General features: G+C 43.1%; 1 protein-coding gene across 3 annotated transcripts in view; it reads right to left on the bottom strand.

The window, feature by feature from the left end:
• LOC106568715 (low-density lipoprotein receptor-related protein 8) overlaps positions 1-27959 on the bottom strand; it is a 171220-nt gene that overhangs the window by 90171 nt on the left and 53090 nt on the right. For all 3 annotated transcript variants that reach the window (XM_014139293.2, XM_014139291.2, XM_014139295.2), the window contains exon 3: positions 4072-4194. In XM_014139293.2, coding sequence (XP_013994768.1) covers positions 4072-4194 — 123 coding nt within the window. The remainder of the gene's footprint in view (positions 1-4071; positions 4195-27959) is intronic.

Here is a 27959-nt window from a genome sequence, read left to right as displayed (position 1 = left end):
CCCCAGAAGTCTCTTCTTATCAACTACATTCAAGAATTTTCTGTGTTGTCTTAGGAATTCATCATTCTCTGTGTTGGTCCACACCTCTGAGAAGCAGAGGTTACATCATGTAGCTCTGATATCTGACTGGAGGTTAACTTTACAGAAATACTATTGGTCAACAACTCAGGTTTTGAATCCAATCAACTCAGATGCTTATAAAAGGGTCTAAGATTCGTTGTTAATTTTCTTATTTGTTCCTGATCTGCTGTGGTGAGATACTCTTTCTTTCTTTCTTTCTCTCTCCACCCAATGGACTTTTGGGGCATGGCCTTTCAGGCTATCGTTTTTCTCTCTCTCTGTCTCTCTCTCTGACCATGATTAGAATTATGCCTTGTAATGCGTGTTAATGCCTTGTAACTTAAGCTTTATGCTTTGTATGTGAATCCATTTGTTCTACAAAGTAATACAATACACAATACAATTCCATTCTCAGACGTTTCTTCCTTGCCTATTACTGTAACTCAACCATAGTCTCCTGCATATTGCTAAGTATCGTTATGGAGTCAGATAAACAGGCTAATAGCCTAATTGCTTAGTCTTATTACGAGTCGCATTTGATGAATTTATAATATGCACATATAAAAAAATTACCACCTACTACACAATGACAAACTTTGTAGGCCTGTGCAATCAACCAATGGTTCACCAACCACAAGATGAAAACATGGTACCAGTGTTGTAGTATTCAGGTTGCTATGGTCTAAGTCTTGATCCCCCCTTGGTTTCGGTCTTGACTCAGCTGGAATACCTGTAGTCTCAGTCTTGACTCTGACTCGAATAGTTTTGGTCTCTGTCTTGACATGGAGTAAAAAAATCTCCTTGGTTCCCCCTGGAATATCTCAGTTCTCAGATTTGACTCGGACTGGAATAGCTCTGGTTCCGGCCTTCACTCGGACTGAAATAACTGTGGTCTCTGTCTTGACCTGGACTTGAAAGGCTCCAGTCTCCGTCTTGTCTCAGACTTGAATAGCTCTGGTCCCTCTTGAATTGGACTCGCTGAAGGCGGTCTCGTCTACAACTCTGGTTGGTACAAGAGAAACAAGTGCTGACGGATAAATGTCAAATCAGATAAACTTAGAATAACATCTTAATGTCATTCCTCTAAATGATCTGCTTGAAAAGACAAGATAATGATCTTGTCTCAAGTCCACACTGCTTCCCATGACTCAGAGGAAAACCGACTGCGATGGGGAAACGGAATAGTTCAGAACCCCTTAGATCTCCCATTTCCCAATTCCCACACCTGTGACCCAGCTCAGTCCAGACAAGCCGCAAACACGTCTCCCCAGCCCTTATCCTCCTCCCGGATGAGCACGGTCTCAGTCAGTCTGACACAGCCTAAATGAAAGTACGAAAATGTTCCCCCTTTCCCCCTCCTACTCTAAGAGCTTGGCAGTAATCAGGTTACACCTCTGCCTCTCTCCAACATCAGACGCTGGTGTAATGGGGAAGTGTGTGGGCGAGGGGAAGCGAGCCGAGGCAAGGGCCCTGGCTGGATGCGTGAGGGAGAGGCGGCTGAACCGGTGCCTGAGTGGAGTAGCAGGGGAAATTATAAACGACGGGTCTAGGTTTCAAGAGCCAAATTAGACGCTAACTGTCTGGCTGGTGCATCGGAGCCGGGAGAAGCTGCATAATATTCAAATGGGGTGTGAGTGTGAAGAATAGACCTGTAATTAAATCGGCCTGGCCTATTAGCCTCTCAAATGCAGAGGTATGATGATCTGGAATGTTAGTTGGTTAGGAACTCATCTTCCCTCTGGACCTATTGATGAATGATACTTTGGTACCAATATCTCTGGAAATGTTTTGGAGAGCATCAATCTGACGAGCTTCCACGGAACAGAGAAATATTAAGCTCAATCACTCGCTGAGCAGAGTGAGGTAGAGGGATAGAGTGGAGAGGAAGAGAAGGTAGGGTAAATTCTGAATCACTGGATGGGTAAATATACTGAACAAAAATATAAACGCAACATGCAACAATTTTTGTTTTTACTGAGTTACAGTTCATAGAAGGAAATCAGGCAATTTTAATAAATTCATCAGACCCTAATCTATATACTTCACATGACTGCGAACACAGATAAGCATCTGTTTGTCACAGACACCTTAAAAAAAAAGGTAGGGGCGTGGATTCAAAAACCAGTCAGTATCTGGCATGACCACCATTTACCTGACATCTTCTTCGCATAGAATTGATCAGGCTGTTGATTGTGGCCTGTGGAATGTTGTCCCAATCCTCTTCAATGGCTGTGCAAAGTTTCTGGATATTGACGGGAACTGGAACACACTGTCATACACGTCAATCCATAGCATCCCAAACATTTTCATTGGGTGGCATGTCTGGTGAGTATGCAGGCCATGGAAGAACTGCATGTCTGGTTGGGTATGCAGGCCATTGAAGAGCTGGGACATTTTCAGCTTCCAGAAATTGTGTACAGATCTTCGCGACATGGCCGTGCATTATCATGCTGAAACATGAGGTGATGGTGGAGGATGAATGGCACGACAGTGGGCCTAAGGATCTCATAATTTTATCTCTGTGCATTCAAATTGCCATCGATAAAATGCAATTGAGTTTGTTGTCCGTAGCTTATGCATTCCCATACCATAACCCCAACGCCACCCTGGGGCATTCACAACGTTGACATCAGCAAACCGCTCACCCACAAGACAGCATACACGCCATCTGCCCGGTACAGTTGAAACCGGGATTATCCATGAAAAGCACACTTCTCCAGCGTGCCAGTGGCCATCGAAGGTGAGCATTTGCCCAATGAAGTCGGTTACAACGCCGAACTGCAGTAAGGTCAAGGCCGTAGTGAGATCGCCGAGATGAGCTTCGCTGAGACGGTTTCTGAGTTTGTGTAGAAATTCTTCGGTTGTGCAAAACCACAGTTTCCTTAGCTGTCCGGGTGGCTGATCTCAGACGATCCCGCAGGTGAAGAAGCCCGATGTGGCAGTCCTGGGCTGCCGTGGTTACACATGGTCTGCGGTTGTGAGTCCAGTTGGAAGTATTGCCAAATTCTCTAAAACGACATTGTAGGTGGTTCATGGTAGACAAATGAACATACAATTCTCTGGCAACAGCTCTGGTGGACATTCCTGCAGTCAGCATGCCAATTGCATGCACCCTCAAAACATAAGACATCAATGACATTATGTTGTGTGACAAAACTGCACAATTAAGGTGGCCTTTTATTGTCCCCGGCATAAGGTGCACCTATGTAATGATCATGATGTTTAATCAGCCCCTTCATATGCCAAACCTGTCAGGTGGATGGATTATCTTGGTAATGGAAAAATGCTCACTAACAGGGATGTAAACAAATTTGTGCACAAAACTTGAGAGAAATAAGCTTTTTGTCTCACTGATCTGTTTCACCTGTCTTTGTGCTTGTCTCTACCCCCCTCCAGGTGTTGCCAATCTTCCCCATTATCCCCTGTGTATTTATACCTGTGTTCTCTGTTTGTCTGTTGCCAGTCTGTTTTGTTTCGTGAAACCTACCAGTTTCCCCCTTGCTCCTGGCTGTTCTAGTTCCTGTTTTTTAGTGTTTTCCAGACCATTCTGCCTACCCTGAGCCTGCCTGCCATTCTGGATCTTTTGCACCCTATCTGGATTACTGACCTCTGCCTGCCCTTGACCTGTCGTTTTGCTTGCCCCTGTAGTAGTAATACACTTACACTTCGTCACTGTCTGCATCTGTGTCTTACCTGAAACTTGATACTTTTTGTGCACATGTAACATTTCTGGAATCTATTATTTCAGCTCATGAAAAATGGGACCAATACTTTACATGTTACGTTTAGATTTTTGTTCAGTATAGATGGTTGGGTGATCATGTAAGGGGTGGTTGAGTTGGGTTTAGGGTGGTTGGTTGAGTGACTATGGATAGCTTGGTACACTTGGAATGGAGTGGTGGAATGACAGAATGGGGAAACGTTGAGTGTTTGAGTTGGGTCAGTGTTGTTGGGTGACTGTGAATGGGGGAAACCATTGGCGTTGAGTAGACCAAGTCAGCTCAGACTTACTACAGGTGGCGTCTGCCTCATCTGAGCCGTCGGGACACTCTGGTTCCCCGTCACAGCGCCAGCGGCCTGGTACACACTGACCGTTTGCACAGGCAAACTCTGCCGGGGCACACGTCTTCCTGGCTGCTCAGAGAGAGAGAGGGAGAGAAGAGAGGGATGTTGGGAAGACGGAGTCACTGATCATTCGTTCATTACCATTCCACCCCCCCCCCAACTCTTATCTAACTCATCACGCATTCTCTCCTACCCTCTGTCTGTCTCTGAGAGCATCTAGTCTAATCCTAGCTGCAGGTCTTTCCACACGGCGGAAGAAAAGTGGATGCTGATTGCTAAATGCTGTCTTCTCCGGGTTATACTGAAGCTTAGTTTTCTTTGTTCCAGACATGGTTATCGAAATAGACCATGACTGTAGACAGCCATGGACTGATAGAAAGCAAAGGTCTTACTCTTTCTGAATGGAAATGTTCGTGGGGACAAAAGACTGAAAGACGACTAGACGTTGCTCACACCAGACCTGGGTTGAAATACTATTTGAAATCTTTCAAATGCTTTTTTGGGGACTTTTCTATTGGTTCTATTGCAACAGCCAAGCTCAATCGAACACAGTTTAGTAGTTGAAATGATTTCAAATGGTACTTGAAACCAGGTCTGGTTAACACATAGTACAGCCCAGCCCTGCAGATCACCATGGTGATGAGCCGACCCAGCAGACCGGCTATGTTACCGCCATAAAGCGTTCGCCACCTGTAGTGACGGCACACGCATGGCAACGAAAATGCAAACACAGCCAATACAGAGGTCAGAGCCATTCCATTTCTCTGGGCCATTACCCCAACAGCAATGGGACTGGCAGTGCCGTTAGTCTAATAAAATGAAACCGTAAGAGTCTGTCAAGGCTGTGGGTAACTGGTGAAAGGAGTCAGGCGCAGGAGAGCTGAGCTGCGTGGACAAGGTTTTTAATACAAAATAACACCAGTATAAACACAATACTACGGTGTGGGAAAAATACCGGTACCACAAAATAAACGGGCGTAATAACAAAACCCGGCAACAAAATACCAGTCATCAGTATCAGCCTGAATAATAGAACAAACACGCACACAAACATGGGGGAAACCAGAGGGTTAAATAATGAACATGTAATGGGGGAATTGAAACCAGGTGTGTAGAAAACAAAGACAAAACAAATGGAAAATGAAAAGTGGATCGGCAATGGCTAGAAGGCCGGTGACGTCGACCGCCGAGCGCCGCTCGAACAAGGAGAGGGACCGACCCCGGCAGAAGTCGTGACAGAGACTTTCAGTCTAGCTTCCTGGTGTCGTTACACTGGCCACTACTTTTCAAGAAGTAGAGGAAGCCCAGGCTTAATGAGTTTGGATTATATTTTGGGATTGTTGTTTCTCTTCACAGTTGTGAAGATGAAGCAGAGAGGCCCTGGTGGGTACAGAGAGACAAGGTGACCCTGTTCTTTTGGATTGTCTGCACCTCCTCTTTATTCTCTCTCTCTCGTTCTCTCGCGGTCTCAGACAATACTGCCTAATGCAGAGAGACAACAATATTAACAAGACCCTGTGGTTTTCACATTGAAATAAACAGATGGGATAGACCCAGTGAGAATAATTGGTTGACGTCATTTCAACGGCAAAACTCAACCGGTTTTTGCTCATCTAAGGAAGGAAAGGATGCATGCCCTGCTGTGTGCATATCTTACTGTTGGACGGTTCGGAACCACCGTTGTGTGAAAAATAGCTGAAAATGTGTTGTCTCCCCAAGCTAACGATAGGTTTAAGCTCAGCAGGGTAACAATAAAGTGGTACACAGGAAACCTGGGTTAGAACCCAAGTCATTCACACTGTTAGGAATAACAAAGAGGTAGAACATCTTTCGAAACACTAAAAAGCATTGACAAAGACCTTCGTCTGCAGGGTATTCAATTGTCCCACCTCCCCTTCTCTGTCCCATTCCCTCCCGTTCTCCCTCCAGTCCACAAGTAGGGCTGGCACAACTACCGTATAATCGGAACCAACGATTATGGTTGAAGACCGTCATGAAAATAAAATAACCGGCATAACCGTGTTTTTTGTTGTTGTGTGGAACGAACAGATGACTGAAGATGGGACGGCTTGACCGCTTGTTAAATCTTGGTCCAAGTCTGACACAGCAGACCGATCTGGCTATTCGTTTCCAGTAAAACTATCTGGGAGTTGTTCCCAGTCAAACTCAATGAGGGTCTTTCCCAGTCAAATTCTATTGGGGCCGTTCCCAGTCAAAGGCAATGGAGCCCATAGTGGTTCACTCTTTGATAATTACTAACACCAGCTTGTGCCATCTGTTTGGATTGACTCTCTCATTTTTAAGAGAGAGAGAGAGAGAGAGAGAGAGAGAGAGAGAGAGAGAGAGAGAGAGAGAGAGAGAGAGAGAGAGAGAGAGAGAGAGAGAGAGAGAGAGAGAGAGAGAGAGAGAGAGAGAGAGAGAGAGAGAGAGAGAGAGAGAGAGAGAGAGAGAGAGAGAGAGAGCAAGACAAAAGGCAAATGAGATGAGTGGATTTGAGTGGAGAAACGGTGATACAGAACCAGAGTAATAGAGAAATTAATGAGGTCCTAAGAGTGCAGCATGACACAGAGATTTACCAATTCCAAAATGAGATGAGAACCGAGAAGGTTAATCTGGTGTTGGGTTCTAACTTGAAATATATTTATTCCTGTCACTATATAATAACTTATTGACTACGTTACATGTATGATCTGTGTCAATGAAGGGTAAATAAGGGATGTGTATGGAAAGTCATTGAAGGAGATGAAGGGCAACAGTTAGTCTCTGATAAGGCTGGCCAGCTGCGGAACTAGGGAGGAGCGAGGAATTCGGCTCGAGGTCAAATCAACAGATTAAGTGAGAATAAACCTCTGGGAGGGGGGCCAGAGGGGCCTACCCAAAGACCCTCCTACTACAGTCCTATCTCACACACATATACTTCAACACCCACGAAGATTCTAGCATCAGGCAGGGCCATGACTACACCAGTGAGAGGAACCAATTAAGTTCCTACCCACGCATGCACCCACACCACCCACGCACACCAGGGTTTCTGTCAGGAAAATGTGACACCGGACATTTGACCGGCAACATTTTAATTTACCGGACATTTGAGAAATTGACCAGACCCATATACATTGGGTGCGTAACCTGATTAGGGTGTCCACCCACGGTGCTCAGAATGACAGAAATCACATTTATATTATGGTCATTCATATACAAATAAAATGCAAGTGGAGGATGCAACCATGTGCGGTCCTTCTTACTGAATTCTGACATCCACTTTGAAGATGTTAGAATAACTGTCCTCAGCCATTAAGACGAGTAACAAACCGTAAAATCACTAGCATATGTCAATCTACTATCCCCATGGTGGAAAAGTTGACCTATTCTATTGGTCAGCTTTCTCGACAAGGTCTACTTTTCCACCATGGGGATAGTAGATTGACATATGCTAGTGATTCAAAACAGACTCAGGGACAGTTATGGGATGATAGATCCCAAATGTATACAACCGGTAGGCCTAGGCTACAGATCAGAACGTTTAGCTTAAAATGCTGATAAACTATCATTTCTTCACATTATAAGCGCAGCAGCGCGCACAAGGCAGTAGGCTAGGCGCGAATGTTCGTTCCATATTGAAATTAGGCGGGATAAAGTGCACCACACATGCGAGCGGTTTTATGTGACAGAGATAAAAAAATATTTGTTCGAAATTTTGAAAGAGAGGAGATCGAATAGGCTACTTTGAAGCAAGGTAAGACATGCCTCCTAATGTGTATTAAAACGTTCAGGTTTCAAACAATTAAGTATATGTTTTCAAAATGCACACTGCCTCCAGCTCTTTGCAAAGTGATTGTGTCGTGCTGATGAAGTTTGTCTTCCGTTGCCATTTGAGATGCTGCAGCAGAAGCTCTCGCGCTGTTTGACAGATTTTCTGCTCAAAAGCTCTGTATCTGTATGCTGTACGCGTGTGATAAATAAGACACTTAATGAATATACTGTACACATAAGCCAATTTAATTCCACTAAATTAAGCAAATCAACCTATAGACATAATAAGCATGACCAGTGAAATGTATTTACATCGACTGGTATTTCCATCAATGAATAGGCTAATAAGCATTATTACACAATGGGATATTTTCTTCTTCTCCCGGACAATTGGCCAGAGGCAATTTCATTTATCATCTTTTCTATTTGTTTAAAAATCGTCCAAAAGCCAGCTATTACCAGCTAACGGAAACCCTGACTCACACACACACTTTTCTCACGCCTTTGTTATCATTGGGTGCTGTGATGTGCACAGCAGTGAAGACGGTTGCATTCCTCACAGAGGCACAAACAAACAAACACACACACACACACACACACACACACACACACACACACACACACACACACACACACACACATACCTCTCCCCATTGGTTTCCTTCTCCTGTAAGCAGTCTATGGACAAGGTATGACAGCAATCTATGCTTTGGTTTAGTTTCCCTGGCACTGTTTCCGCATGCTAACATTTAACAATTTGCGGCACAAATCCCATTCAAGTCATGGGATTTATATTGGTCCCATGACTTGAATGGGATTTGTGCCACAAATTGTAAAAACGTTATCACGTGGAAACAGTGCCAGGCCAACTTAACCAAAGCATGCATTGCTTTCATACCTTACCATACAATGACATTTTTGTAATTTGGGTGAACTATCCCTTTAATAGGTAATGCATCGATAAGCACATTCTCTTGAGCATCAGAAGACAAATGGCCTCATTAGCCTAGAGTGAATTGGGGAAGTGTTGTCTGAGCAGGAAACATAATGGCTCCTGTTAGGCACCCTCAGTGGCATTGTCAAAAATCGGAGAGCAGTGTGACGCGACTTCCGCTTTTGGACGTGCGCCTCGCTGTTTACAGTCCCCGGTGAAACATATAGCGGATGAGCAACAGCATGTTTGCTAGCTTGCTCTCTGAAGTGGTTTCCATCCGGAACAATAACAAGGCTTCAGCGGTGGAAAAAGTACCTGATTTTCAAACTTGAGTAAAAGTATAGATACCTTAATAGAAAATGACTCAAGTAAAAGTGAAAGTCACCCTGTAAAATACTACTTCAGTAACAGTCAAAAAATATTTGGTTTTAAATATAGTTAAGTATCAAAAATGTAATGTAATTGCTCAAATGTATTTAAGTATCAAAAGTAAAAGTACTAATCATTTCAAATTCTTTATTTAAAGCAAACCAGACGGCATTTAATTTACGGATAGCCAGGGGAACTCTCCAACACAAACAAATAATTTGTGTTTAGTGAGTCCGCCAGATCAGAGGCAGTAGGGATGACCAGGGATGTTCTCCTGATAAGTGTGTGAATTAGACAATGTTCCTGTCCTGCTAAGTATTCAAAATGCAGCGAGTACTTTTGGGTGTCAGGGAAAATGTATGGAATAAAAAGTACATAATTTTCTTTAGGAATGTAGTGAAGTAAAAGTAAAATCCGTCAAAAATATAAATAGTAAAGTACAGATACCCAAAAAGCTACTTAAGTAGTACTTTCAAGTATTTTTACTTAAGTACTTTACACCACTGCAAGGTGACACTCCATCTTAACTCCTCCTCCACATTTACTGGATTGGTTTAACACTTTGACCTGTAAACTTTCCCAAAATTCCCAAACTGGGATTAGTTTTTAATTTGCTGAATTTCTTAAGAGTAGAAAGAGTTGCAAATCAGGCCAAGGGGATAATTCAAATGTGGTGCAATGCACACGAAAGATTGACATCTTGTGGCATTTGAGGCTAACCTACTCCCATCCATAAAATATTTTTTGCTTGAATCCCAATTGCTGTACAGTAGCCCTAGCTGCGGAAATGGATTGTTTACTTTTTGGCACACTTTGTGACAACCACTGATGTCGGCTAAAACTGGTTAATAAATACATTTAATTGATTTGACTGAATGGTAAGCAATTGGATTTCACCCAATACTATTCCCAATAGCCAGTAGTTCCAATTGAACTGCAATCGAAAAGGGTAATTATTCAGCCAATTGAACCAACTGTGACAAAAATTCCATGTTGATCAATTCCTATTGTATTGGTTTTACTCGTTCACTTAGGGAAGAAAGTGGAGACAGACAGTTGCTCAGTGGTAGTAGATTACTTATTGACCTGGACACAGAAAACTGTCGCGAAGAGACACAGTGGCTGTGTTTACACAGGTAGCCCAATTTTGATATTTTGCCACTAACTGGTCTTTTGACCAGTCAGATCATATCTATTGCCAATAATTGGGAAAACTGAGCTACCTGTGTAAACACAGCCAGGGACTCTGGTGACATTATCTTCTCCGCTGCTACTGCTGTGCATTTGAGCATTCGTTAGCTGGATTCCAGGAGCATGCGTACCCGTTTAAACCAAGATTCAATACGATGCTCACAATGATAACACACCATTGGCCTACTCACGACAAACAAATCATAACATTAGCTGAATAGGGGCATCAGCACTTCTATCCCAGAGAGACATCAGTAAACTGGATACAATGCCATACCATGCTAGGGCCAGGATTTTTCCCAGACCAAATGACCCAACTAAGCAAAACTTTGAACCCTTGTTTATGAGGTCATCGGTGGTCAAATTCCTGTCATGTCATCAGGAAATACTCCTGGTCCTCGATAAGAACCATTCATGGCCTATAATTATCCCCTACAAGTTCAGCAGCTAAACCTGATTTAAGACCCCGAGCTTTAACCCCGTGTGATTCCTCCTCAGTAGAGCATGGCCTACAGAGATCAGGGATGTGTCCCAAATGGCACCCTATTCCCTATGTAGGGCACTGCTTTTGACCAGAGGGCCCTGGTCAAAAGTAGCGCGCTACATAGGGAATCAGGAGCCATTTGGCCATTTGATCAGAATGTGGTCATACTGTAGCTCACTGGACAGATATGATCAGAGGATATGTGAGTGGGGGGAAAAAAGCACAATGCTCCCTCTGAGCCACACTGACATTTGGGAGTAGCCTTTGATTTATCGAGCTCCTTTCAGGTTTCACAGCACATCTTCCATTTATGGTGAACTTAGGCTACCCTGATCTCCTCCTCCACGGACACACACACACACAAAAACACATCAAATACATAAAACACACAACAAATGCTCTCTTTCACACACACATACTGAGGTTGGGCGGTATCAAGATTTTCATGCTGTCATACCGTTTCTGTACCATACCGGGGTATACAGTATTACCGGAAGTGCACACGAGGGGGCGCTATTTCTAATATTATATATTTGATCCTTCTCGGTATTAAAAATCCTACTGTCAGTATTTCGAAATACCTGTGTATACGGTATATTTCCCAAGCTTAACACAGACACACTTCAGTAGTTCCGGTAGTTTCACATCCCTGCCCCTTAGCGCCGTTAAAACCCACTCCATGCGGCTACCCTTAGCCTAACCGCGGCTTTCTATGCTGCTACCTTACTCTGTGTTTACTCTGTGTGTCTATTATCACGCTATACAATACGCCGACAGTCTAAGCTTCGCAACTGCACACCATTAGACAGAAGATCAAGTCACATCTCTGGAAGCTCTGCGAGAATGGAGCGATGAGAGAGCAAACGAGAGGTTGTACTGTAGAGTACGGGAACACAAAGATGGATGGAATGATTGATTTAGCTGACCAATATAGAGCCACCAGCAGCCAGAGAAGAAACATTAGACTCTATAGGCTAACATCAGTTAAGACAGACTAGTCATATTGGCGAGAGGAGATAAGTAAGAGTATGTACTGGCAACAAAAAAATACATGGATGAAATGAATGATTGATTTAGCGGGACCAATGTAGAGCAGTCAGCAGCCTGGAGCCAGATGAGATGGTGCAGCACATCAGTTAGGTTAGTCATAGCAGTTCGGTGTGTCGACATCTAACACTCTACAACCATCTACAGCTCTAAAACGGCAGCATAACACCAGTGCAACATTGATGAAATGCCATCCAGTTAAACTACAACTGCCAGAGAGTCTAAATTCAAGCCACCTTAGATTCTCCTTAAATAACCTTTTGTTTGAAATAGCGGGGGGGGGAGTATTAGGTGGCGGGGAGTTGCTTCAATTCTCCTTCACTGCTGTTTTCGAAATCTCTAGAAAGGATCATGCGGTGACACTATTTTCCTCAGCTGCCTCCAAATCCCGCTTTCATTAAAAAGTGAGAATGGAAAATAAAATGTTTCCGCAACACATCTAAGCCTGTTGGGTGGGATGTGGTTTTCGGGGTTTGAAAATGTGTTAAGAGGATTCATTTCTCTGTAATACTGTATGTGTGTGAATCTCTGCAAAATTCACACAGAAGCCAATAAAGTGGACTTCTGTAGTCATTTCTCAATTATGAATCAATATTTCTCATGTTTAAAGAGATAGTTCACCCCAATTACAACAGAAGATGGTTCCTTACCCTGAAAGTAGTCTAGGGGCCAGAGGGGTATAATACTGTACGAAGCAAGATCAAGGAGTTCGCCAGCTAAGTAGTCTAAGCATTCTGCTATAACTTTTTATTTGTTATAAAGATAAGCTTGAAATTGGTATGGTCTAATTGACGCAACCAAAAACACATATCTAACTTTAGATTTCTTAAATGAACCAGAAAAATCATATATGTCTGGTTGTTGGTCAAAGTAAGCTAGGCCAACCTGTTTTGTACTATCCTCTCAGGAGCGACTGTAATCCATAGTGCAAATGTTTTTGGCTACCAATTGACACCAATTGCTACTTTTGCATTATTGACCAAAAAACTAACGGAACGAGAGGCAACATGAGTGTGTTCTAAATGGTAATTCATTACCCTCTAAGTAACATCTAATCAGGGAATTGAATGTTAAAGAAACAATCTGAACTGAGGCTAACCCCATAGACTACATTCAAGTGGGAACAAACTCTTTAACTAACATTGTAATTTGGGTGAACTATCCCTTTAAATGAATGGAAATCTTGTAACCTGAAGGACCAAATTAATATTTGGCTTGCAGCAAGGTGCAGGTGCCTCCCAACTAAAAGGATACACAAGCTGCCACTGCTCTCTGTCACCTGCATCTTTAGCCATTAGGAAACGTGTCACGCTATCCGAGTGAACATTTAGGGGAGATAGGGAGTACCATACACAGCCTAACAGCTGAAACCTTATCTGGTCTGGTCAGCCTCGCATCCAATTCCACTGAACCATGATCCAATCTACACACTATCCAGGGAGACACATTTTCAGCTGCTGTCATACCCCAACACTATAGCAGTCATTGCCCAATGGACTGAAAACAGAGAATTCTCTCAGAATCAGTCCAAGGATATACCATTGAAAAAGCTATTTTTTCATAGTGCCATGTTAATATTATTTATCTACACTGAACAAAAATTATCAACGCCACATGCAACAATTTCAAAGATTGTACTTAGTTACAGTTCATATGAGGAAATCAGTCAATTGAAATAAATAAATTAGGCCCTAATCTATGGATTTCACATGACTGGGAAAACAGATATGCATCTGTTAGTCACAGATACCAACAACAACAAAAAGGTAGGGTCCTGGATCACAAAACCAGTCAGTATCAGGTGTGAACACCATTTGCCTCATGCAGCGCCACACATCTCCTTCACATAGAGATGATCAGGCTGTTCATTGTGACCTGTAGAATGTTGTCCCACTCCCCCAATGGCTGTGCGAAGTTGCTGGATATTGGTGGGAAATGGAACACGCTGTCGTACACGTCGATCCAGAGCATCGCAAATATGCTCAGTGGGTGACATGCCTGGTGAGTATGCAGTTCATTTTCAGCTTCCAGAAATTGTGTACAGATCCTTTGCGACGTGGGGCCGTGCATTATCATGCTGAAACATGAGGTGATGGCGGCAGATGAATGGCACGACGATGGTCCTCAGGATCTCATCACGGTATCTCTGTGCATTCAAACTTACAGCAATAAAATGCAATGTGTTCGTTGTCCATAGCTTATGCATGCCTATACCATAACCCCACCGCCACCATGGAGCACTTTGTTCACAACGTTAACGTTGTGAACGTCAAGAACATGATGTAATGTGAGTTCACAGGCCATGGGGCAGAGCACAGAGAGAGCTGGCAGCCTCTGTACAGAGATCTCAGGGGAGAAAATGAGAGGCGTGAGTTTACAGTAAAACACAAAACTAGCAGGTCAATTAATTAAACACACACACACACCATTACCTAATCTTTGTTATGTAAAATAAAACTATACTGGAATTTAGAGCATCAAAACCCCACACTGTCTAAACGCTTCCTCGTCTTCAAGCGCGCGCAAACGCACACACACTCATTGCCCAGCAAAGTGTATTCATCCACAGCCAAGCTCCAGTTGGATCAGTAAAAGACTTGTTTTTCAAAGGGACCAAACAGAAAAGAACAAGTACGACTCAGACAATGGGTGGTGTCCCAAATGGCACCCCTTTCCCTACTTAGTGCACGACTTTTGACAATGGTCAAAAGTAGTGCACTCTGTAGGGAATAGGGTGCCATTTGGGACGCAGGCCTAGTGTTTCAAAGGGAGATTATTGGAGATTAATGAGGACAAATTCCCACAGCTCTGATGATACTCTGTTGACTAGGCAATCTGTCTCTGTTGGCTTCAGTCAAAACACAGAGGCTTCATTATACTGATGATCAGTATCTTTCTGTCAAAATCATTACAGCACTGGGGACCAGCTTTATGTTGTGTGTGTGTGTGTGTGTGTGTGTGTGTGTGTGTGTGTGTGTGTGTGTGTGTGTGTGTGTGTGTGTGTGTGTGTGTGTGTGTGTGTGTGTGTGTGTGTGTGGTGTCATCTCATCCACCAAAGTGTAGCTCCTCCACTTAGGTGAAACCACTGCAGTCATTTTTCTCACAGTAGTAATTCATCATAACTACACACACTAGAGACCTAAATTGAATCCATAATCAAAAAAACAACGATCGGCTATGGATAATACAACGACGTTACGACAAAACACCGTAATTGAGACCCTTAAAGGCAAGAGGCTATCAAATGAACTGCCCATAAAAATACACAGAGCCTGGGCAGTAAAAAACAGTAGCTGTGTCGCAGCACTTATATACTGGCCAGACAGTGGAGGCTGACACAGAGGAGCTACGGTGAATCAGATAGTGGACTACGGCCATTTGTTACCAGAATACATGATACAGCTCCTGATACAGAGTAGAGAGTACACAGAACAGTTAGGGCATAATTGCTCAACAGGTACAATGCTTTATTACCTGTTCTAAGCACATATGAGTCTTTATGAAGTCTCATTGTAAGGCTTAAGTTTATAAAATGGACTCCATGTAGGACATTTTCAACTGACCCAAATGGCTGGTATTTAGTACGTCAGGATCCTTATGAGATGATAATAAGACATTATAAAAGGCCATACATGCTTGTGACAAGTCTCACAATGCCTTATAAGCACAACATTATGCATTAACGATGTACACCAATTCCTTCCAGTAATAGAGGACCATTTAAGTTTGGTTTCGTTGCCAGATCTGGTTTCCTGACACAGGTTTTACACTGTGAGTTCCATGTAGTACTGTGTGTTTCCCAGAGTCTGTTCTGGAACTATGAAGAGACCCCTGGTGGCTTGTCTTGCGGGTTATGTATAGATTTTACACTGTGCATGTAGAGTTCGAGTCAACTGTGTGTGTGTGTGTGTGTGTGTGTGTGTGTGTGTGTGTGTGTGTGTGTGTGTGTGTGTGTGTGTGTCTCTTCACAGTCTACATTGAAGCTGTGAGGTGTTGTTTTATCAGTTGTTTTTTTATCAGATTTTACTGCTCGCTTGAGTTACTTGATGCGGAAGAGAGTTTCATGTAGTCATGGCTCTATGTAGTACTGTGTGTTTCCCAGTGTCTATTCTGGACTTGTGGACTGTGAAGAGACCACTGGTGGCATTTCTTGTGGGTTATGTATGGGTGTCTGAGATGTGTGTTAGCTGTTTGAACAGACAGTTCAGTGCTTTCAACACATCAATACCTCTCACAAAGACAAGTAGCGATGCAGTCAATCTCTCCTCTACTTTGATGCATTATGCCCTAACATAGCCATATTTGGACGTCACAATGGATCACTGTGTCGGGTGGTCGGCTAAATAAAGCACTGCAATTGGAAATGGGAGGTTAGCCTTTTGCCCTGGTTTTCGAGTGATCATCTACTGTTCCACTGCGCTCTCAGAGAATGACTGCAATAACGCAGAGTAGACACACAGAAAGAGAGAGACACACAGAGTTACACACAGACAGAGTTAGACACACACACAGACACACACACATGCGAACAATCCAAGCAGTCAGTGGCTGAATCCCCAATCAACAGAAGGGACCCTAAAGACTGAAGAAAAGCCAGATAGCTGGAACAATGAACATTGACTGTAGTTATTATGCATTTCCCCAATGCCTACTCCAGACGTGAATTACCATAACACTGATACCGCCCGCGGTTAAAATCCCCATTTCAGATCAAATCTGCCACCAGCTAAAATGCAGCAGTGTAATTAAGACACTTGCTTTAGGGGCCAGCTGCTGTTTGCCAATGAGCATAGGCTAGCTGCTCGTAAACACACGTGCGTAAACACACACAGCAACAACACACACACACAGACACTGTGGCGATCACATACATTCTAACACACATCTGTGTGTGAAAACGATTGCATTGACTGCACACCCATGCCACGTACGGACACACACGCACACCCATGCCACGTACGGACACACACACACACACACACACACACACACAAGGGCTGCACAATATGGGCAAAACATTTGGAATACAGTGGGCACTTGGAATGCAGTTTTGTTTGGCATGACTACAAATTAAAAAGTAAGGGATGAGATGGTTGTGACAGTAGGAACCAAAGTGTTGGTCAGTATTTCCGAGGGCACCCAAATTCGATTTAAATAGATAGGTACATTCAGACAAAGATTTTAGAATATTCTTCACTCTGATTAATAACAAGCTGTTGTACTCCACCACTGGTACCAGGCTGTATTTGAGGAAAAGTTTGCTAGCAAGATTTGCCCTATCTCAGTGGAGCATTAGGTGCTACCACACATTTCTTAGGCACATTTGCGGCTTGCTAATTCCAACTGCTAATGTTTGGCAGATAGCAAGTTACACAAACGAGTAGTAAAAATAATAGAACACGTGAATTTATATTAAGAAGAAAAGTGGAATGCTGTGTCGTTCTTGTTGGGGGAAAAAATCAAACCATCAATGCATGCAGAGTGAATCTCGAGCATTAGGACCTGTCTGCTTGAGTGACAGAGGGCGGGGCTTGGTATGTGTGGGATTGGGAAGCGTCCAAAAGAGGAGCAACGGAGTAACTGTAACTGGCGTTACAGACGGCTGAGTGGCGTATCAAAATACTGCAGCCTCTTGCAATATGGATATTGTGCATGTCAATAATCACAATTTCGATTGAAATACGATTAACCGTGCAGCCCTAACACACACATGCACATGAAAAGACACACACACATAAGCAAAGTGCTTTTCAATAACCCAGGCAATACCCCAAAGAACAAGTAAACACCCAATACGCGAAAATACATCTCTCAGTGACGATGGACTCTGTGTGAACAGAGCCATGCCCTTTCTACCGAATACACCAGAGATCTGCAATTACATTTACATTTACATTTAAGTCATTTAGTAGACGCTCTTATCCAGAGCGACTTACAAATTGGTGGATTCACCTTATGATATCCAGTGGAACAACCACTTTACAATAGTGCATCTAAATCTTTTAAGGGGGGGGTTAGAAGGATTACTTTATCCTATCCTAGGTATTCCTTAAAGAGGTGGGGTTTCAGGTGTCTCCGGAAGGTGGTGATTGACTCCGCTGTCCTGGCGTCGTGAGGTGCCAGAGCAGCGAACAGTTTTGACTGGGCTGAGCGGGAACTGTGCTTCCTCAGAGGTAGGGAGGCGAGCAGGCCAGAGGTGGATGAACGCAGTGCCCTTGTTTGGGTGTAGGGCCTGATCAGAGCCTGACAGCCCAGCCATGACAAGATCATGGCTGGGCTGCGCTTCACACTCGCAGAGAGACAGAGATTACAGAGCACACTGAACATGGCAAAAAGCCTCTACAGACAGCGACGAGGAGAGAGTCTAGGGCCATGACAACGATGCAGCAAGAACAACAAAGCAATACCATACAGATACAACCGTGTGAAACATTATTGCATCACAGTGTCTAGGGCTAGGATGACAATCCAGCAAGAGCAGCACAGCACAGCACAGCACAGCACAGTCTGTCTGTCTGTCTGTCTGTCTGTCTGTCTGTCTGTCTGTCTGTCTGTCTGTCTGTCTGTCTGTCTGTCTGTCTGTCTGTCTGTCTGTCTGTCTGTCTGTCTGTCTGTCTGTCTGTCTGTCTGTCTGTCTGTCTGTCTGTCTGTCTGTCTGTCTGTCTGTCTGTCTGTGCTATTGCAGTTATTGTGTTGCCCAGTTAATCTGTTGGAATGAAAAGGGAGAATGGGCTTTGGACCTTAGAGGGTTTAGCTTAGATAGATTTAGCCGATCGTAGATCTGTACCTAGGGGAAACTTTGCCCGCAGCATACTGTATATAAGGGTGGTCTAGGGGCCAAGGCCTAGCATATGTACTGTAGGGTCTGTAGGGTTGTTGTTGCTAATGAGGTGGAGAGAAGCTGACTTATTACGCTACTCCATCTCAATGATCAGTAATTTAACCTTACACATGCCCTTTCACAACTGTCCCGCTGCATAAATATCCTACATCACACCACTTTGCAGGTGTGTCTGTGTGTACTTGTGCTAGCATGTGCGTGTGTGCGTGCGACTGTGCGCCTCTGTGTGTGTGTTCTCCCACAGTACACGTGTCCGTCTGTCTGTGTGAAAATGTTCAGAGGATGCAAATGTGTATGTTTCGGTGTTATAATTCCATGCCGGTACGCCACATATGATGCTCTTTGATCACAGCTTTGATGGTTTTCTGAAGCGTGCAGGCATAAACCGAGGTGGATTCATTAAAAGCCAAGCACATTGGTAATACATCAAAGTGTTGGCATCTCCACTGACCTCAACTAACACAGGAGGGAACCTGCTTCATAAACTGTTCCATAAACACTAAACAGTCACTCAGTCCTTCATGTGACTGCAATAGAAGGTAGGCCTGGGTATTCAGCAGACCAGGGTTTTCTTTCAAATAGCTGCGTTTGATTGAGCTTGCCAGGCTGGCTCAGTGGAACCAATGGAATAGTCAAAAAAGTGCAAACCCCGGCCATCTGGCACTACTGGCAAGCTCAGTCAAATACACAAAGTATTGAAAGAAAACACATACTATTTGAACCCTGGTCTGGTATTCTTAGAGTCAAAGGTTTTTACTAACCAGGTAAAACTGATGCAATATCTGAATATCCAAAGTCAAAGTAGGTACGTATCTGGTATATGGTGGTTTTAAAAAGTGTGTGTCTAATATTCTGTATCCAGTATTTCACGGTTCACTAGTTTCAAACTACTTTCTGGTGGGGAAGGAGGGATTAAAACCAGTGTCAAACATTGAGCCTACATGATGTTTGGCATCTACACAGCTACAGTACACCTTTAAGCCAGCAAGTAGGTTGACTTGGCAATAGTATCTCTCTCTGTCAACAGGAGACTCCAATCATGACTGAGAGACAGCAAAGAGACACTTCAAATAGCCTAGAACTAGGGCAGTAGACTAGAGGTACATCATGCGTCCCAAATGTTCCCCAGCACTAGGTAGACATCTGTTCCCACTGTATCAGACCCTCCCCTAAAAATGCTCTGCTCGGCTCGCCCTCTTTCCAGGTGAAAGGGGAACTACTACTAGCCTGGAACTAGGAGAAGACGACCTACTACAAAGTGCAGCATTTGGCCACATGGGTTTTTGGTTACTAAACCCACCCCTTGTTTCTGAGAGGACACGGATTAGAGTGTTGTTTTTTTCCCAACATGGCTTCAATTGGTTTCAATTGAAATGTTTGGTTAAATTGGCGCGGGATGTTTAGTTGGGGGCCTCGGGCACCCTGCCTGGAAAATAATGTAGGTAGCGGAAACACTGCAGCCAGACGTCCATTGTTTTTTTGCTAGGGCTGAGTCATATGGCCAAAATATCAAAGCACTGTATTTTTCTCATTTTTGATGGTATGACGGTATTTTATGTTTTTGAATAATACAAGTTCTAATATACTGAGTATGAGTAGTGCATGACCCTAGGGTGGAAACACGTACATTCTAAGTGATTTCAATGGGTCCTTCTGCATTCTGATTGTTTTATACTGTTCAATTCAACTTTAACCCCCCAAATTATTCAGCATTTTCATACATTTCTGCATTTCCTGCACTCATTTGAGGTCATTTCCACACTGCCACGTAGGGCTGCACGATATTGGCAAAAGAAATCGAGGCCTTATTTTTAACCAAATGTTATTCTTAACAAAATGCAATTGCGAGTTGACTTGCAATTTAGATCAATGGGTGAACTGTTGGAATCATGGAAATATAATGATTATTATAATTATATAGTTCTAATATAATTGTGGGCACTTAGAATACAGTGTTGTTTGACATGACAATTAATTAAAATGCCAGGGAGGAGTTATAGAAACCAAAGTGTTGGTAAGTGTTTCCTAGGGGACCCTATAATCTTTGGTTACATTAAATGTTCTCTCTTAGCTATTTCATGTAGCTAACATATTCATGCTTCACCTAATCCTTTTTGGTTTATAAGATAGTGTTGCACAAACAACATGCTGATTTAGGCCTACACCATCACTGGTATCAGGCTGTTTAGCTAGCTACGTTTTGCTCTGACTCAGTACATTTATTAGCTAGATAGCTAGCTAGCTACCCAGCTATCTAGCAATTAGCATTAGCAGCTAACACGATTTAGCCACAACTTGCTAAGAAAATACAAACTAGGTGTTTGATGTTTGCTGATGTAAGAAACAAACTATTACTGAGCTACAGTTCATAGAAGGAAATATGTCAATTGAAATGAATGTATTAGGCCCTAATTTATGGATTTCATATGACTGGGCAAGGGCGCAGCCATGGGTGGGCCTGGAAAGGCATAGGCCCACCCCCTTGGGAGCCAGGTCCACACACTGGGGAGCCAGGCCCAGCCAATCATAAGTATTCTTTCCCCACAAACAGGCTTTATTACAGACAGAAATACTCCCCAGACGAACCCGCAGGTGAAGGAGCCGGATGTGGAGGACCTGGGCTGATTACACGTGGTCTGCGGTGGTGAGGCCGATTGGACGTACTGCCAAATTCTCTAAAACAATGTTGGAGGCGGCTAATGGTAGAGAAATTAACATTTAATTATCTGGCAACAGCTCTGTTAGACAGTCCTGCTGTCTGCATGCCAATTGCACGTTCCCTCAAAACTTGAGACATCTGTGACTTTGTGTTGTGTGACAAAATGGCACATTATAGAGTGGCCTTTTATTGACCCCAGCACAAGGTGCACCTGTGTAATGATCATGTTGTTTAATCAGTTTCTTGATATGTCACACCTGTCAGGTGTATGGATTAAATGCTAACTAACAGGAATGTAAACAAATGTGTGCTCAAAATGTGAGACAAATAAGCTTTTTGTGCATATGGAGAAATGTTTTATTTTTTTATTTCAGCTCATTAAAAATGGGACCAACACTTTACGTGTTGCGTTTATATTTTTGTTCAGTATAACAGTGTAATTATAGAAAACGTATGGGTTGATATTAAGACGCAAAGTGGAGACAGCATCGTCTTCATCACTGTTGCATGTGCTGCATTGACCACGCAAACTGAACGCAAGTGTCTCGTGATCGAGCAACAACAAATGTGCTCCTTGAGTGACAGGGGGTGGGGCTAGGTCTGTGTGGAAAGCGGTACGGAGAGTGAGAGACAGAGAGCGTTGAGAGATGTCTCAAGTAAATAATATTATAAAAAATGGACGTTACACACGGCGTATCATATTTAACAAACCATTCAAACATTCAAAGGTAAAGTAAAAACCCAACCCGGTCCGTGCATCAATACTGGTATATAGTAAAATACGGTATACCGTCCAGCCCTATTTTATGCTCACGATCGATGATGACAGGGTTAAGGCCATAATGTACAGCCAAGGGTTATACACTCTGGAGATGGACATATAACAAGCCTGAATCCTGCTCTGCTCTATGTACTGTAGCGTAGGTTTATGATATAGTCCAATTTACAATACATAGACCTCCTTTTCAGTGTAACCTTTATAAACTTTTAAGTCTCATAGGGATAAAAATAACATTTCAAGAGAGACCTGGTCAAGATAGCAGCAGTCGGCAACCTACAGTACATCTTCAATATAATATAACCTCAACTGAACCTGTGCATCCTCAGGAACGTGCCATTCTTGTCCAATCAACCACATCTGCATCCACAACAAAAACACCACAAACATCCCCTCCAAAATCAATGGCACTGCAGTAGTCCTGTGCTCTCCTGCCCACCGCCACCCAGCTTTAGTTCTCTCTAGGGGTTTTTCTGCCTTTGAAACCAATGGTCGGGTCTAGCAGTTAGAGCGTTGGGCCAGTAACCGAAAGGTTGCTGGTTGGTAAAACCCGCGCCGACGAGGTAAAAAATCTGTCAATGTGCCCTTGAGTAAGGCACTTAACCCTAATTTGCTCCAAGAGCACTGTACTACTATAGCTGACCCTGTAAAACAACACATTTCACTGCACCTATCCGGTGTATGTGACAATGAAACATTTATTTTTGTTTTCTTAAGCGTTTTTTCGGGATGCGAAAGTCCAAACAGTGTAAAAAATATATATACAGTGCCTTCACAAAGTATTCATCCCTTATTATACATTTTGTTGCGTTAGAGCCGGAATTCAAAATTGATTAAATAGATTTGTTTTTGAAAATAATCTAATATATTGAAAATTAAATACAGATATATAAATGTACATAAGTATTCAAACCCCTGAGTCATTACTTTGTAGAAGCACCTTTGGTGTAAAGGCTTCCTTCTTTTTACTCTGTCAATTAGATTAGTATTGTGGAGTAACTACAATGTTGTTGATCCATCCTCACTTTTCTCCCATCACAGCCATTAAACTCTGTAACTGTTTGAAAGTCACCATTGGCTTCATGGTGAAATTTTCTTTACATTACACAGAAAGTGAAATCCCTGAGCAGTTTCCTTCCTCTCTGGCAACTGAGTTAGGAAGGAAGTCTGTATCTTTGTAATGACTGGGTGTTTTGATTCACCATCCAAATTGTAATTAATAACTTCACCATGCTGAAAGGGATATTGAATGTCTGCTTTTTAATTTTTACCCATCTACCAATAGCTGCCCTTCTTTGCGAGGCATTGGAGAAACCTCCTTGGTCTTTGTGGTAGAATCTATGTTTGAAATTCATTGCTCGACTGAGGGACCTTACAGATAATTTTATGTGTGGGGTACAGACATGAGGTAGTCATTCAAAAATCATGTTAAACACTAGTATTGTACACAGAGTGAGTCCATGCAACTTATTGACTCAAGATATTTCAGCGTTAAATTTTTAGTACATTTTTAAATGTTTCGAAAAATACAATTCAAATTGAAGTTGGTCTAGTGTGACAGGTAAGGTGGAGGTGATTTGATCCTTGACTAGCCTCTCAAAGCACTTCATGATGACAGAAGTGAGTACTATGGGGTGAAAGTAATTTAGTTCAGTTACCTTCTTGGAGCATGTGGGGACAGCAGACTGGGATAGGGAGAGATTGAATATGTCCGAAACACACCAGCCAGCTGGTCTGCACATGCTCTGAGGACGCGGCTAGGGATGCCGTCTGGGCCGGCAGCCTTGCGAGGGTTAACGCGTTTAAATGTCTTACTCACGTCGGCCACTGAGAAGGAGAGCCCACAGTCCTTGGTAGCGGGCCGCGTCGGTGGCACTGTATTATCCTCAAAGTGGGCAAAGAAGGTTTTAGTTTGTCTGGAAGCAAGACGTCGGTGTCTGTGACGTGGCTGGTTTTACTTTTGTAGTCCATGATTGTCTGTAGACCCTGCCACATACATCTCGTGTCTGAGCTGTTGAATTGTGACTCCACTTTTGTCTCTATACTGACATTTGGCTTGTTTGATTGCCTTGCTGAGGGAATAACTACACTGTTTGTATTCGGCCATATTCCCAGTCACCTTTCCATTGTTAAAGGCGATGGTTTGCGCTTTCAGTTTTGCGCAAATTCCGCCATCTATCCACGGTTTCTGGTTAGGGTAAGTTTTAATAGTCACAGTAGGTACACCATCTCCTATGCACTTCATTATAAACTCACTCACTGAATTAGCATATACGTCGATATTATTCTCTGAGGCTACCCGGAACATGTCCCAGTCTGTGTGATCAAAACAATCTTGAACCGTGGATTCCGACTGGTCAGACCAGCGTTGAATAGTCCTTAGCATGGGTACATCCTGTTTGAGTTTCTGCCTATAGGAAGGGAAGAGCAAAATGGAGTTGTGGTCAGATTTGCAGAAAGGAGGGCAGGGTAGGGCCTTGTATGCATCGCGGAAGTTAGAGTAGCAGTGATCCAGTGTTTTACCAGCGCGAGTGCTACAGTCAATATGCTGATAGAATTTAGGTAGCCTTGTTCTCAAATTTGCTTTGTCAAAATCACCAGCTACAATAAATGCATCCTCAGGATATATGGTTTCCAGTTTGCAGAAGGTCCAATGAAGTTCCTTGAGGGGCGTCGTGCTATCGGTTTGAGGGGGGATATACACGGCTGTGACAATAACCGAGGAGAATTCCCTTGGGAGATAATACGGTCGGCATCTGATTGTGAGGAATTCTAGGTCAGGTGAACAAAAGGACTTGAGTTCCTCTATGTTGCTAAATTTACACCATGAGTTGTTGATCTTCCCAGAGAGATGTTTATTTCTGTCGGCGTGACGCACAAAGAATCCAGGTGGCTGTACTGACTCCGACAGCATATCCCGAGAGAGCCATGTTTCCGTGAAACAGAGTGTGTTACAATCCCTGATATCTCTCTGGAAAGCAACCCTTGCCCTAATTTTGACTACCTTGTTATCTAGAGACTGGACATTAGCGAGTAATATACACTCAGAAGCGGTAGGTGGTGTGCGCGCCTCCGAAGTCAGACCAGAAGACCGCTCCATCTACGTTTTCTCCGGTGGCGATGTTTTGGGTCAGCCTCTGGAATCAGTTCAAATCCCCTGGGTGGTTCAGACAAAGGATCCGCTTCGGGAAAGTTATATTCCTGGTCGTAGTGCTGGTAAATTGATGTCGCTCTGATATCCAAAAGTTCTTCCCGGCTGTATGTAATAACACTTAAGATTTTCTGGGCTAACAATGTAAGAAATAATACATTAAAAAAAAGAAAATACTGCAAAGTTTCCTAAGGACTAGAAGTGAGGCAGCCCTCTCTGTCAGCGCCATCTTGTCTAATCTGTGTGACTAGCACCCATTGTCTCTCCTCTCTGCTGCAGTGACCACCACAGAACATCAACAGTGTTTATCGCACTGTCCATCTTGCTGAAGCTCCAACATAACTGGTTCTGTTATCAAATTCTCTAATTTGTTTAGGAAAAACAATTATATTCCCTCAATGTTTGGTTGCTCAGGAGGTAAAGGGGAAATCCGATGTGTGTAATGAATTTGACTAGTTGTGGAAAATACTGGAGATCAAGAGGTAAGGCGCAAGCGCTGCATGCATATTATGTGTGCCAAACACGTGTTGTTAGATTACAATATACTTTTTCTGACCGTTTGGAACATTGTAAACATTGTAATAAATTATAAACGGGAAACTGTTGAGTGTGAAAAACCCAGAAGCATTGCAGTTCTTGACACATTCAAACCGGTGCGCCTGGAACCTACTACCATACCCCGTTCAAAGGCACTTAAATCTTTTGTATTGACCATTCACCCTCTGAAAGGCACAAGTACAAAATCCATATCTCAATTGTCTCACGGCTTAAACATCCTTCTTTAACCTGTCTCCTCCCCTTCATCTGCACTGATTAACGTCGATTTAACAAGTGACATCAATAAGGGATCTTAGCTTTCACCCGGCCAGTCCACTTCATGGAAAGAGCAGGTGTTCCTAATGTTTTGTATACACACACACACACACACACACACACACACACACACTTTTATTCATTTTTCTTTATTATAGAATAATAGTGAAGACATCACAACTATTAAAAAACATATGGAATCATGTAGTAACCATAAAAAAAGGGTTGAATATTTGAGATTCTTCAAAGCAGCCACCCTTTGCCTTGACAGTTTTGCACACTCTTGGCATTCACTCAACCAGTTTCATGAGGTAGTCACCTGGAATGCATTTTAATGAGCAGGTGTGCCTTCTTAAAAGCTAATTTGTGGAATTTCTTTCCTTCTTAATGATTTTGAGCCAATCAGTTGTGTTGTGACAAGGTAGGGGTGGTATATAGAAGATAGCCCTATTTGCTAAAAGATCAGGTCCATATTATGGTAAGAACAGCTCAAATAAGCAATGAGAAACAACAGTCCATCATGACTTTATGACATGAAGGTCAGTCAATCCGGAACATTTCAAGAACTTTGAAAGTTTCTTCAAATGCAGTCGCAAAAACCATCAAGCGCTATGATGAAACTGGCTCTCATGAGGACCGCCACAGTAAAGGAACACCCAGAGTTACCTCTGCTGCAGAGGATAAGTTCATTAGAGTTAACTGCGCTTCAGATTGCAGCCCAAATAAATGCTTCACGGAGTTTAAGTAACAGATACATCTCAATATCAACTGTTCAGAGGAGACTGCGTGAATCAGACCTTCATGGTTGAATCACTGCAAAGAAACCACTACTAAAGGACACCAATTAGAAGAAGAGACTTGCTTGGGACAAGAAACACGAGCAATTTACATTAGACAGGTGGAAATCTGTCCTTTAGTCTGAGTCTAAATTTGAGATTTTTTGTTCCAACCACTGTGTCAGCATGGAGGAGGAGGTGTGATAGTGTGGGGGTGCTTTGCTGGTGACACTGTCTGTGATTTATTTAGAATTCAATTCAGTTGCCTGGATGCTGAAACTGAAGAGACTTATTCTACAGTTAAGCCAGAAAATTACATTTCTCACAAAAACTGATCCAGGATCAGATCAGAGTTTAATAAACTCACTGAAGGAACAAATTGACAAGTTCAAACTGACATTTGGAAAAGAAAGTCTGTCTGTGGATGACCTAGATGAAGCAGAAAAGGTCATCATTCGATTTGAGCAACGACAGCACTTTAAACAAGTAAAACTAAATGCATGCTCTGCACCTGCCCGCCCGTCCAGCATCACTACTCTGGATGGTTCTGACTTAGAATATGTGGACAACTACAAATACCTAGGTGTCTGGTTAGACTGTAAACTCTCCTTCCAGACTCACATAAAACATTTCCAATCCAAAGTTAAATCTAGAATCGGCTTCCTATTTCGCAACAAAGCATCCTTCACTCATGCTGCCAAACATACTCTTGTAAAACTGACCATCTTACCGATCCTCGACTTTGGCGATGTCATTTACAAAATAGCCTCCAACACCCTACTCAATAAATTGGATGCAGTCTATTACAGTGCAATCCGTTTTGTCACCAAAGCCCCATATACTACCCACCACTGCGACCTGTACGCTCTCGTTGGCTGGCCCTCGCTTCATACTAGTCGCCAAACCCACTGGCTCCAGGTCATCTACAAAACCCTGCTAGGTAAAGTCCCGCCTTATCTCTGCTCGCTGGTCACCATAGCTATACCCACCCGTAGCACGCGTTCCAGCAGGTATATCTCACTTATCACCCCCAAAGCC

Source organism: Salmo salar, chromosome ssa14 (genome assembly GCF_905237065.1).
Source record: "Salmo salar chromosome ssa14, Ssal_v3.1, whole genome shotgun sequence".
Classification (NCBI taxonomy): domain Eukaryota; kingdom Metazoa; phylum Chordata; class Actinopteri; order Salmoniformes; family Salmonidae; genus Salmo; species Salmo salar.
Note: the sequence above shows the minus strand (reverse complement) of the source record. Positions and strands in the feature narration are given on the sequence as shown.